Source organism: Populus nigra, chromosome 15, assembly GCF_951802175.1.
Source record: "Populus nigra chromosome 15, ddPopNigr1.1, whole genome shotgun sequence".
Taxonomy (NCBI): Eukaryota; Viridiplantae; Streptophyta; class Magnoliopsida; order Malpighiales; family Salicaceae; genus Populus; species Populus nigra.
The window spans coordinates 9,866,765-9,880,374 of record NC_084866.1 but is presented as its reverse complement, the minus strand read 5'-3'; the positions used below and the strand labels follow the sequence as shown (position 1 = coordinate 9,880,374).

General features: G+C 36.1%; 2 protein-coding genes across 3 annotated transcripts; both read right to left on the bottom strand.

Annotated features, from left to right (window-relative positions):
- Positions 1 to 3,086: 3,086 nt before the first annotated feature.
- LOC133673834 (uncharacterized) lies at positions 3,087 to 8,266 on the bottom strand. Of its 2 annotated transcripts, XM_062094738.1 has the most exons (12): positions 7,899 to 8,266; positions 7,759 to 7,786; positions 7,313 to 7,374; positions 7,109 to 7,180; positions 6,706 to 6,838; positions 6,341 to 6,605; positions 5,784 to 5,888; positions 5,479 to 5,607; positions 4,963 to 5,012; positions 4,759 to 4,856; positions 4,278 to 4,562; positions 3,087 to 3,922 (listed from the first exon to the last, which is right to left on the bottom strand). In XM_062094738.1, the coding sequence occupies exons 3-12, from the start codon at positions 7,358 to 7,360 to the stop codon at positions 3,410 to 3,412; spliced, it is 1,698 nt and encodes a 565-aa protein (XP_061950722.1). In that variant the 5' UTR covers positions 7,361 to 7,374; positions 7,759 to 7,786; positions 7,899 to 8,266; the 3' UTR covers positions 3,087 to 3,409. The 2 variants fall into 2 exon arrangements, with proteins under 2 accessions (XP_061950722.1, XP_061950721.1); XM_062094737.1 differs by having other exon boundaries at positions 7,759 to 8,266.
- Positions 8,267 to 8,390: 124 nt separating this feature from the next.
- LOC133673833 (probable glycosyltransferase At3g07620) lies at positions 8,391 to 13,300 on the bottom strand. The gene is made up of 5 exons (XM_062094736.1): positions 13,054 to 13,300; positions 11,575 to 12,555; positions 11,357 to 11,487; positions 9,962 to 10,310; positions 8,391 to 9,489 (listed from the first exon to the last, which is right to left on the bottom strand). Exons 2-5 carry the CDS (start codon positions 12,472 to 12,474, stop codon positions 8,821 to 8,823), a joined length of 2,049 nt encoding a protein of 682 aa, XP_061950720.1. The 5' UTR covers positions 12,475 to 12,555; positions 13,054 to 13,300; the 3' UTR covers positions 8,391 to 8,820.
- Positions 13,301 to 13,610: the final 310 nt, after the last annotated feature.

Sequence of the window (13,610 nt, the reverse complement as noted above, 5' to 3'; positions counted from 1 at the left end):
TTCAATTAAACACAATTACAAAACACCAAATGGACCTCAATAAACTCTTATATTTAGTCTTAAATTAGCGTTTAATTGGTTAAAAATGACAAATCAACCCAAATCTAAATAAATTCTCAAGCCTACATCTAATTTTTTGAGTAAGATAAAGGGGGAGAATTACCTAAGTTAAGCTTTCTCATCAAATAGAACTTGTTGATATCAAGAACGAAAAGTTTCATTAAGAAAAGTGGTCATTCACCAACTTTCTCTTTCTATCACTATTTTTCGGTGACCCTCTATCTCCTCTTTCATGCTCAAGGATTAAAATACTAGAAAAATAAAGTTTTGAAACAAATCATTCAATTGTAAAACTAAATTGACAAAAAATGAGATTTGCAAAAATACAAAAGTAAAATTTTGGTAAAAATTCAATGAAACAATTATTTTGTTTTTTTAAAAAAACTTCCCATTTTTCTCTTTTTCAATTTTGTTCCCCTCATTCTCAATATTTTTTAAAGAATAAAATCTAGTTCTTTTTCATGAAATCAAGCACTAACCCAATATCGAGATATTTTTTAAAACCGATATAAACACATAAAAAGTAGATACAAAGAAGTTATCAACTCAAAATCCCAATCAATGCACATTATAACATCAAATTGAAAACAATTTTGATGACTTGAGACCATAAAGAAAATGGACTAGAATTGACACCATATTTTTTTAGAAATAAAAAGCTTGATATTTTTTATTTGTTTTAATTTCTTATAAACAACAAAATTGATTTTTTTTTAAAATTGAGTGTCTACTCGATACTAGGATGTTTTTTCAAAACCATGATAATGATGCAAAAGGTAAACCAAACTCATCATTAACCACAAATTCGAATTAAATGATGAAATGGTAAAGAAAAAAAAATCAAGATTAAAGTGAAAAAAAGTAAGCTACATGAATTTTTTTAAAAAGAAATATATATTCTAATGCATTTTTTGTTAACTACTTTTGATCAAAATTTAAAATTGTTTATTTTGACCATTCTCTGTTGTCTAGTTGAAATTTTCTTATATTTTCTATTGCATTCTTTTTCGGCCTTTAAATAATATGATTTAAGTACGAGTACAGAAAAGGATGAGACCACTTGCTATATTAGATCTCCTTCTAGCATGTTTTTGGGTTTATACAAAGTATATTAAGCAAAATTATTAATTAACTTTCACTGTTTAAAATTCTGATCACTATAATCCAAAGTCCTGAATTTAAGCCATAGTGACAATTTGAATGCATTTAATATCCTAAGCACTCCATGCTTTTTCCCTGAGCTTTGAAGTTTACTACTAGCTATAACATGAATCATTTCTTTATAGTGTAAACCCTTGCTTCATGGCATGGGGTGCTTCTCTATTTTCTTGATAGACTTTTTGATGTATGCTAATTTGAGGGTAAAACAGAGCTAATATATAATGGAATCTCAAACTTTGTCTAATTGATTTTAGCATTGATGGTGAGATGATTAGTTGATTAGAGTTTATATATATATATATATGATACATTTAAGATAATAAAAATAATACAAAACATTGGACCTTATTATTTGATTAGTTGATTGTATATTTGCTTTATAATCTCATTTTTTTGTTCTTAGATTTTCTTCCTTCCATTGTTTAAAATAATCAAGAATATTCATATCATGATAATTTCATTAGTCATGTATATTGAGTGAAAAATAATCATCTTAATCCAAAAAGCTAAAATCATGTGAGATTCAAGATAAGATTTATATTATTTTCCATCATATCCCTTTTAAATGAAAACTGTTTAGGCTTCAAACTTGTGAAAACTCATGCTATTTTATGCTTAATTTTTATCAAATAGAATTGAAATGCTAAGATTCGAACTCGTGATCATGTGGTCATTAAAGTGTTTTAATACCACATCAAATAATCATCCCAACTTAAAAACTTAAACTATAAAATAAGATCTGTTTGATATCATTCTCTAATATTAAGCTCATTGTTTGTAAAATAAATAGATTTACATATAGATTAACCATACATGTAATGCAAAGTATTATAATTTTCATATTCACGTAGAAGAACCCTTACTATATTTTTGACAAGTAGGCTATTTCCTCAAATGGGTGCAAAAATGCCTTCTAAAAAAGAAGAAGAAGTTAGAGATGAAACTCGAATATGAGGTTTTATATTGTAATCTTTTCTTTTATCATCTAAATCAATCCTTATAGCAAGTTAGATCAAGATTTTGGAAGAGTAATTCAGAGTATACGAATAGGACCCATGCCTGCCTTCATTAAAACTCTAGGGAGCCCCATGATCGTTTTTCGTGTTCAGTACAAAGATACATGCAGGGTATTCAATAATAGTTCAGGCTCGTCCACATGCCACCCATACTCCGAAGGTATTGAGCCCTCTTCACTTCAACTTTTTTACTGAAACTGCAGCATCTTGTTCAATCTTATACTGCTCTCTGTTCTTCGCTAACACATGGCATGGAAGATGTCATGAACCATGCTGCCCTGCCAAGTATGCATCTGTTCATTGAATTATATTTGATTTTCATATCTGGGTAGAAGGCCCCTGCAAATTTAAGGGCATTAAGTAAATGGGCCGGGGTCCCTTTGAGCCTACTATAGTTGGATTTCTGAGAGAGACATGTGCTTGTACAGAGATGTCTGTGGGAGGAGGAAGTCTCATATAGAACACCTCATTACAGTACCGCTTAAATGCATATCTTCAAGAAATCGATGGCCTGCTTATTTTGGGCTCTCATCTCACTACTTCCGTAGGCATTATATCAACATGCATGTTTTGCTCATCGTGGGAAGATCCTATCCAAGCTTCTATGAACTGAGAAAAGAAGCACCACCGAAAGTCTACAGGTTTGGTGCCGGAGACCTATGGGAACCCTATGATCGGAGGACACAGAGGAGACTGGAAGTAACGGGCGGTAGACTAATGGTGGGGCTGCGTTTGATAGTGGAGCCGACTAGGAAACCCTGGAAGTGAAAACTTTGCTTTGCTTCAGTGGTGAGAATGCGATTTGAAAAGTTTTGAGCAAGTGCATCATCCACCTTGGAGTTTAAGATGTAGGATCCCAAAATGAAAGGATTTGAAAGTTTCTGACATTTTACTTTTTGAGTTCTAACATTCCAAATTCCTGCTCTCTTGCTAAATCGATCATTCAGAATGTATTAGTGTTTGTAATACGGCATGATATGAAATAAAATGTACAAAGCGTGAAATTAAGCAATGAAGGAGACAAAAGCGCAGATCGTAACTTGCAGCAAAAATGTTTCTTCCCTTCAATTTATGATTCCCATAAGCAAGGAGCAAACGTCACATGGTGCCATCTTCATTAATGGGAATTCGAGATCAAGAGGGCCCAAAACAATGACTTCCTTGTAAAGAATTTAAAAGGCACCGGAGACATCTCTTTCTTGCTTCATCTTGCCAAACTCCACCAGCATAGTCAAAAGAGCCTCGCACATTTCACAAGAATCAGGTTCCCTAGGATCCTTCTTTCTTGAAGAGTAAACCATCCAAGCATGATCCAGCTTCCTATCTGGCCTGACTACAACTGAACCTGGAACTTCAGCATCACGGCATGTCACTAACCCATCACTCTTCTCTCCATACCTAAGCTGCAAGTGGAGTGCGCACACAGCCATAGCAGCAGATACGGGAATCACTACTGGCACCTGGTGTCCTGCTCGGAAGTCATCAGATTCCTCGCTCCCAAACTTTGGGAGGGGAAGCCAAGGAAGTTCTGCGTGTGCTATGTGAGTCATTGTTGCAAGGACACCTGGAGCAATGCTTGCTTCCGAGTGGAAAGAGATAAGAGGAATTTCCTTTGGAAGCTGGTGCTTTGAGATGAATTCCCTCCGCTTATCATACGTGAGATCCTCCAATGCTCGTATGTCACCCTAGATTTATTCATGATGATATAAGAAATCAACCAGATATTTCAACAAATTGGGATGCAGATGCAGGAAAAAAATCTTATAGTCAAGAGAAGCACAAAAAGCACCCAGCCACAGACAAGATCCAAGTAACATAACACAAGGACACATTTCAAAAATAAACAGTAATCCTGTGTAGGAGCATAACTATAAACTCTGGCAGTAGATAGGACACAAAGGAAATAAGAATCAAAATAAAAACAACATGGAAAGCTATTTATATAGAGCTCGGGAAACATATCAGCATAACAAGAGTTTCCTTGTTATTATTTGCACAGACTTTCTTATGGATTTGTATCTAGGCAGAGACAAGGACTACCTTAATTATTTTGCAGATCAAAAGCTCCATGATCCTCCGAGTTTCTTTGTCAGCAATCTGGCCTTCACGAAGAATGTCAGAAGCTATGGGGGTTCCAGCATATGGACTCTGTACCAATGCCAGTCCAGCAACTTTGTTTTTCAAGTCAGAAGAGTATATCGACAACGCAGCTGCAGCATCAACCCCACCCTTGCTGTGCCCAAGCAGCATCACACGCTTGCCTGAACCCCAATATAGCTCCTCAATATATTGCTTCAGCTCCCATGCATTATGCTCCACTGATGCCTTTATAACAATGGCAGCGCGATGGATAAGCAGATGATATCATAATAGCTTATGATCTAACTTAACTATAGAAGTGAAAGAAAAAGTAAAATTAGAGAACAGGACAAACAACCTCATTAAATAATCATTTTTCTAAAACTTTCTGGTTCTCCAGTCAATTTTAGTCTAGATAAAGGACCGAGTAAACAGTGATTACCTCACTGTGAATTTTTGCAATGTGGCAAGCTAGACCCATCTTAGAAAAGAATCTCTTAGTACCCACAAAATACAGGGGGCCGTGATTACTAAAAAGGCCTGATAAAGGTAAAAATTTGCATTACTGTTGGGTTTACAATATGCCAACTATTGACTGAAAAACAAATTCCAGATTTGAACATCAGGGTACAGGGATTTTCTAAACCTGGTATTAATAAATAAACAAATGAGTTCGGAAGGTTGTGCTCTCCATTCCTGAGGAATAAGCATAACAAAGTGAGAGTAAGTATCAATAAAATTATGAACCCAATATAAGAATTCATATCCCTGACAGAGCACAGAGTAGCAGTTAACACTCAAGTGAACAACTTGTTTGAAAAAATAGTAACTTAAAGTTGAAAATGCGGTTAAATGAAAAATCATAGTTTGACCACTAATGGATCTCACTATCTAGCGCATACCGGGCAATCCCAAACACTTCTTTGAGACAAGGCACAACCAAGGCAACAAGCATATACCAGTATGAAAATAATTTCAGAGAGACTGCATTAATTAACGAGTCTCAAATGAAACAAGTCAAAAAAGGCAGTTACTGTTAAGTCCTAAATATTCCATCTCCAGTGCCTAATGCCATCACATTTTTTTAGTTTCCCAGCCTTTGAAACATAGCAGTTGGTTAATTTCTACTTATCAGATATATCAAATAAAAATTGGTCCTTACCTTATTTTCTCAAGCAGCTCTAAGAATCTAACTGTACCATCCTCCACTGGAGCCATGTCACGTGTATGCTGTAGCCATCCAATATCATCTGACGAACCATGCAAAGTTTTGCGAACACGAGATGTAATGCTGAAGATGCAAAAATGCAGACTAAAATCATACAAGAACAAAATGAAAGGAAGCAAAATTTATACAGATGGAGTCAGTAATTTCAGCGTAGAAGGTAAAGCCTAAAAGAAACCTTCAAAAACTCTTCTACAGAAAATGACCTATGAGCCTGCAAAGTTGTAAACAACTTCTTTTACCTAAGAACTTGAGCTTGCGTACATCTGATATAATAAAGTGAACATCTCCAGGAGGCCAATGCCAACCTCCAGGCAAGTCGTAAACCAAACAATGGGAGCATCAACCTGCACCCCACTCAGAGTAAATTTGTGATAGAAAATGATATTGAAGGAATCAACTATCAAATAGCTGCAAATAACAATAGCATATTTGTACTATCAAATTTTGTATCTTACTTACTTTTGAACCTTGTGGATTAGAAAACCCACATGGACACGTGCATGACGCAGATAGTTCAGATTAAGAAACTGTTTTGACAAATTATTGAAGAAAAACAGGAGAAAAAAAAAAGTAACAATGAATTAATTTAAAAAAATAATCAGTTATTCAGTTCATTTATGGATAAATGTATGATCAGCTCAAATAAAAAAAAAAAAGAAATTTACACAGGCTCATTGTGGAATTTCAAATTGAAAACTAGATTAAACAAGCTTGGTTTTGGTTTTATTTCCTTGACAAATCTAACTTTCTTTTCAGTAACCAAACCATGGAGAAGTTTAACAGAAAATATTTATACCCTTGAATAATTAATGAAACACCTCGATGACTGCAACCAGTTCTAGCTTCGTATCTCGTATTTACAAGTAACTCTTCCCTGACTTCTGCCTCTCTTGTTCTGTGGATTTCAGGACTCTTATTAGCAATATGATGTTCAGAAAACAATGAAAAACCTTCGACATTAGATCTATAGATGTTGTGTCCTGGAGAATGTGAATGCGGTCCAGAAGAACTGGCCACAAAACTCTCAGAGTATCCATTGACATCTTGGTATATAAGATTCTCTGCAGAAACAGCTTCGTATCAAATGTAGCCAAAATATTCCAAAAATCTGAAAGTAAACCAGAAGAGCCAATTCAGCACCTATGATAGCCTACCACTCACCAATAAAATGAACCAGTCGACGCCTTAAATATGTAGTCAATGTTAAGAGGCAGGTAAAAATGTCATCCAATGATGAGGGCGATCCAACAGAATCAACAAAAAGACTCACGTTATTCACAGCATCATTATGTGCCTGATAAGAGGACATACGAGGTCTAGAAAACTGAGCTTTCAAATCAAACTGAATTGAGTACAGCATAGATAGTCGCAATGAAAGTTTACACCATAATTTCATGACAATCCTTCATCAATGAAGAAGCGTTTCATCACATTGGTTCTTCCCAGAATCCCATCTTTTAGCTTTGACCAAATATAAACTTCACCAAGTTTCAATAGGCACACGGCACACGCACGTCCACACACACACTCACAAATGCACACAAATTCGAAATGCAAGTCTTACCACATGCTTTATTTGGCAACCATGTCTTTCTAGTAGGCCACATTCACTTGATGGATGATCAAACTGGTGCCTCTAAAATCACGAAACAGAGAGTCAAAAACACGGTTAGACATAACGTTGAGTTAGACATCAAGAATCACCTCAAGAAAAGAAAAGGAACTAAGCATTAGAGAAATTATATGGGATATAAGATGTGATGATTACACTTGAAGGGATATCACTAATTTCTTCTTTGATACAAAAATCTCCCATTAGATCTTCGTATCCTGAGATAACATAAAATCAAAATGATTTAGAGAACAAAAAAGCTGTTCCAGCCCATTCCAAAAGCACACATAATGGATCCCCAGAAAAGAAAAATGAAGTGTAGAAATGGTTAGGATGGGAAAGGAAAGCAGCCCCTGTTTTGAGATGGATTGTTAAATGGGATTTGTGGTCATCAACTTTGACAGAGACCAACAAGTATTTCAGCGTTTCAAACATTGTCAAAGGGCAAGGAAAGGACTGAAAGAGAGAGAGAGAAAAACAAACGAAAATGCAAACCAGAGTGAATTGAGTTAAACAAAGCAGAAGCAGCAGAGTGATTAAAAGAATTCAAAGAATCAAAAGAGCAATAGAGGTTAGCAGAAGGGCCGGTGAGGCTGACTTACAGAAATGAAGGCACAATAAAATCCAAACCTGCACACCACAGAAATAGAGGGAGACTCTTTATAGACAAGGAAAAAGGCCGTCTAAAAAAACCAAAATTAAATAAAATTAGGAAAAGAGTAGGCAAAGGAAAGTAAGCAACCGAATAGTCATGGGGATGGGAATGGAGCCCGTGGATGGATGATCATCGTTATCCACTTATTATTATTATTACTTCTCAGTTGCCCATTTGTTCAGGATTTCTTTCCTGTTATTTTTTTTTAAACAATAATAATTTATTTATTTATTTGGGGGAAAGAAACAGAAATTCAAAACTTGCTTGTAATCAAGGAAAGCCAAAGGCAGTGAAGTGATGCTGATCACCGCTCCACTGGGTAATTGCTTCTTCACCTTCCTTTTCTATTCCTTTTTGGGAATAGGAGAGACACGTGGCGTGTTGGGTCCAATTCCATGGTGAGCGTGGACAAGAGCTCCTCCATGAGAGCGGAACCTGCACCCAATCCCACGTTGCTTTTCTTCTCTTTTTTTCTCCGAGTAAACATCAAGCAGATTGGTAGTTTTTATTTAATTTATCTAAATAATATTTTTAAAATTAAAATATTAAAATAATATCAAAACACTAAAATAAAACTAATTTAAAATAAAAAATTAATTGTTTTCAAAAATATTTTTAAAACACAAACTATCATTGCGAAAGGAATACAGAAACGGCAAGAAATCAGACTAGCTAATTTACATCATTGCTTGCACTGCCTAATGAAAAGAAAACTTCCTAGTCTGTTGGCATGTGCCCATCCTGAAACTCTTGTCATGGGAAACAGCGAGAGGGTCTTTGTACAGAAAACTGTCACTAATGAGATAATACAACACAAACGGCATCTTCACGTGTTCTTTCTGAAATTCAAACAGCAGCTCTTTTAACGACTTGACAGGAAAACAAAGTGGATGATTTCTTTGCTAAAGCTTCACAATGAACTTCACCACTCTTTCATATGCTACAATTTCTTCCATTTCGGCCACTGGTCTTCGTGTGCTTGTTGCTTGCTCGTCATCGACAGACATGCTTATCTAGGTTTTATCTGATAAACTCTATTATACCAAATTGAATGGAGGGTCATGTAGAAGAGATCATACTTCATTGGGCTAGCATGCCAAAGAAAATGTCGCTGAGCTTTCCGGACCCCGAGTTGCAGTTGAAGATACTTCTCCTTTGGAATCGAAAGTAATATTTCTTTTAGGTTGGATATGTCTTTCTCTGCAAGGATTAATGAAAATGCTCCCCAATCCAGGACATCAAAAAATGGTGGCACAAAGTTATCTGATATAATTACAGGTACACACTCGTAAAAGATGGCTTCAACCACCCGAGGACTGTTGACCTCATAACCCTTGGGACAGATACAATACTTGCTTCTCTGCATGTGCTGGATGTAATTCATTTTGCTTGCAACACCAGGAGGCATAGGACCGAAGATCTTCATGTCAGGATCTTTGTCTTTCCAGTACTTCAATAAGATTGGACGCAGGTAACCATGCATGTTTCCAGCATAGAAGGCAAGAATGTTTCTCTGAGAAGGTGGTTTTCCTCCAAGATCTCGGAGGGGATTTCTAGCAGACCGAACATATGTTTCAGGAAAAGACACATCCCTCCCTATTTTGAAGCCAGCAGTGACATCAGCATTGCACAATGCTTTGATGCAATGTTCCATATGGTGCCTTGTTTCATATGGAGCCTGCAAGAGTTTGATATATCATAAGACTCCCAAATGGTTAGCATGAAACAAAACAAATAAAGATACACAGATCCACATTCAAAAATAAAAAATCAAGTTTCATGATTCGATTATAGTGAACCCTGTAAAGTGAATTTAATTCATGTCCAGTCCAGAAAAAGGTGGAATCATTCGAGTGAACAAAGGATCAAGTGACCAGGTTAGCAAATATCCCCCATATTACATTGAGATTACCAAGGCAACCTCAATAGCATGATGTGTAAGCAAATGGCCTCATGGGAGGAGGGTCAGTGAAAGTGAATTTGTTAGTCAGGATCATCAAACTTACATCCAGTTCTAAAATCCCCAGCAACATCCTAACAGAGTAACATGTTCAAAATAAGTTCTTTCTCGTAAAAAGAAGAAACAATAAAAGAAAAGGAGCAAAGCATTCAAAGAAAACCATGAAAGGAGGGACACATGAAAGGCATACCCAGTCATGGCAGGCAACAAGGAAGTGATCTGCTCCACCTGTTCTATTCCAGTACGAATATTTAGCTGCAATGCTTTCTGCATATCTTTTCATATATAGGCGAAGGTTTGTCCTATTGTGAGAGTTACGTACATAGAGGGTGTATTCTAGCATTCGTGAACTGAATGGCATATAAAATAGGTGAGCTTTTCGAGGGTCTTTCACTACAAAATGCTTATTTCCCTGCATCAGTTTCATAAACCATCCTTCTGAGGCATACAGTCCCTTCAATATTGGTAGATGAAAAATGGGTTTTTTCCCGTCCTTATAGATATAGACCTTCAGGGTGCGTTCCATGAGTTCGTAACTCCTGAAAAGGCAACAAAGAAGAAATTGAAAATTACATCTTGATTGTCACCCAGAAATTCCAATCTCGTTATCATAACGCTAATAGATGTCAAAGCACATATCTAAAGGTACCATGAAAAATAGAGAGATGACTCAACAATTACAATTGATCTATGCTTGCAGTTTTAAGATGATGTAATCTGCTCTACTAGGATATCGTTACGAGTATTATTCTTCTTTATTTCCAGACTCCAAAAGATGCCTACAAGCACTCCACATGATAGATTGCAGTTGTCTACTGGAGAGGCTTATTACAACCAAGATTTGAAATGAATACAGAGATTGGGTGATTCCAAAAATAAAACATAAAGGATGAATATCCTGTACCAGGTTAAAGACCAAACTATACAGTTACTCAATTCCAACTGTCCCCAACTTGTGGTTTCAAAACCCATGTCACGGTCTAACCCCAACAAAATAAATCCATTGAAGTTTTTACTTGATACATTCATAACAGAAGAAACATATATTAGATGCATGAACTCTACATTCTTTTTTGGATCTGAAAAGGTTGGTTATTAAATTTTAGCTGAATGTATCCTTTCAAATAAGACAAGGACTAAAGGATACATTCAGACATCTCCATTGCTTTTAAGCATATTAGGAATATCTCAGGAATTTTAATGAATAGGATGAGCTTTATAGCATTCAACTGTACAAGCATACAGTAGCAGAAAAGAAAACCAAGAATGCCATCTTATTTAAGTTTGGCCAACAAAGTCATAAGCCACATACACAGCATGATGTACGGCTCTTATTGCAGACTTAATAACTCTGTTATAATGGCAACTTGTATATTTGTTGTTACTGCAGTTTCTCCTTTTATGTTTCTATTTCTTCTTCTTCTTCTTTCAATTTTCTAATTAGCTTTCTCTGTCATAGCGCTGAACTAGACCAGTGTTCAACTCTCATCAAACATGAAAGTAGATCAGGTATTGACGGTCCAGTAAGTTGTTGACAGTAAGGGTCGTTAACTGATCTAGTAGTCCAAGGTTTATCTAAGCTTACCTTTTAAACTTGGAAACATTTCGAAAGAGAGGAGCATAAAGATCTCGATCATGCACCACAGCTGGAGCACTTTCAATCTGGGACCTGGCAGCCAAAATCTCCTGATCACGTGCAGAGGACCATCTAGGTCTCTGCAAGAAAAATGTCAAGGTTTAGATTTCATGTTTTGAGTAGAGCGCTAACCAAGGTTCTGTTATTCAACAGAATTAGTAGAATACCATCGAGCGTGAAGACCTACGGTGCCGCACTAAAATACTGTTCATTTCATCTATTAATGTTACTGATTTTGGTGGCATCTCACACCTCATCTTTTTTTTCCCAGGTTTGGCCAGCACTACAGAACAATTTTTTGCGGCTGCACGATCACTTTTTAAGGCAGCAGGACCAATAGAGGAACTTCCATTTGACTTCAAATAGGTGGCCTTTGTGGATGAAGCCACTGCTTGAGAGTCTACAGGAAGAGTAGAGTTTACATGCTCAAATTCTTTATGTGCTTGACTTTTATTTTGTTGCAGTACATTGTCTGTCGGAATATCATGGTCTGATTTCACATTCCTCTCAAGAGGAAGGTTGAGTCTGGCTTCATTTGCCAATTTCAGGACAGGGTTACTTTCTTCAGTTTTGACTCCGCCCGATGCAAAAGTCTCATGTCTATCCTTAACATCCTCAGATGGAAAATCATCTTCCAAATCTCTATCCACCTCAAGCTGGATGACATCATCCAGGACCTCCATGTCCCCTTCCTCTGATGAAAAGTCATGATCTGTGTCTTCACTATTTTTCTTTGTTCCGTCATCGTGACCCTCTTCTCCACCACCATTGGAATCATCAGCGTTTTCTAGCACCCCATCAAACTTGAAATAATTAGTCAAGCTCGACTTATCAACCGTGAGAGGGTAGCGGACCATGACAGACTTTTTGGAAGACTGTATGACAGCGAAGCTGCTTTTATCATACATTGAATCATTTACATTGGGAAACAGAGAGCGAAGAGCATTTCCATAAGGAAGCAATAGAAACTGAAACAGTGTGTGAGTTACAGCCACCACCCCAAGTACAAGAAGCCATCTTCGGTTTACATTCTGGAAAAACTTAGGAAGCTGAAAGCAAAGTTCCATGTCGAAAAGAAAAAAATTTTGTAGAGCAGAAATCACCCAGTCATTATAGGTAACAACTCCAAATTCCTTCTCTAACGCTGCCTAAGTTGTCCAGAAAATGAGCCAAGAAGAAGAAGGAGTTATTTCAACCAGAGCATTAAATTAAAAATCCAGTCCTAGAAAATAAATAAATAAAAACTACAAAATGAAGCTGAAGTAACAAATCTAGATAGAACTCAAACTTCCCAGACATCCTAAAATTCAAGAGAATTTTTTTTAAAAAAAAAAGTAAAGTAAAACTTACTCCATCGAAGCAAGTTGATATAATAATTAATAAGCAAGTTGTCGGTAAGCATACGGACAAAAATAAGCAAGTTGATATAATAATTAATAATAAGCATATGATGCAATGAGAGAATTGGAAGACATAAATTGAAAGACTTGCTGCTATGTAGTTAGGCAGGAGTGATGATTTAAAATGCATGCCATGCCTGTTCATTAAGAAACAGGAATCGATCTTCACAAGGTGCAAGAAGGAGAAGGAGAAGGAGAAGAAGAAGAAGAAGAAGAAAGCGATGCGTGAAAGAGAGAAACCCTAACCTGAGTAGAGTTCAGTTGTCGGTGAACAAATGATACGAAGCTTACTATGTACTCATAAGTTATAGTTTTCACTTTAGCAACCAGAAGAAGAAGCTTTGAGTGAGCGAGCGAGCGAGTGAAGAATCAATATAGTAATGATTCTTCAGAATAGCAAGTAGCGGTGGTATACAGAAAGGAACGAACAAATTAAAGAAGAAGAAGAAAGAGACGTTTGCTTCACCTATGACAGACAACTTGCTCTTTCCTTTATTTATTTATTTTGCTCATCTTTTTTTTTTTAATTTTATATAGTTATTATTTGATCGTGGGATAAGACTGCATCTGTCATTTTCATGATTTCATCTCTCGCAAGACGCAAGTGGATACTAACCGGGTCCATCGTGGTTCAATAGTATTTAAAAAAAAAAACTTTAATTATTTTTTAAATCATATATTAGTATCATAAATAAATTTTAAAAATATTAATATTTTAAAAAAAAAAAATACTTTAAAAAACCATATTTGCCCCGCTCCTAGTAGATCCTGAGTGAATTGAACGAATGGGTCAACTATAGAGA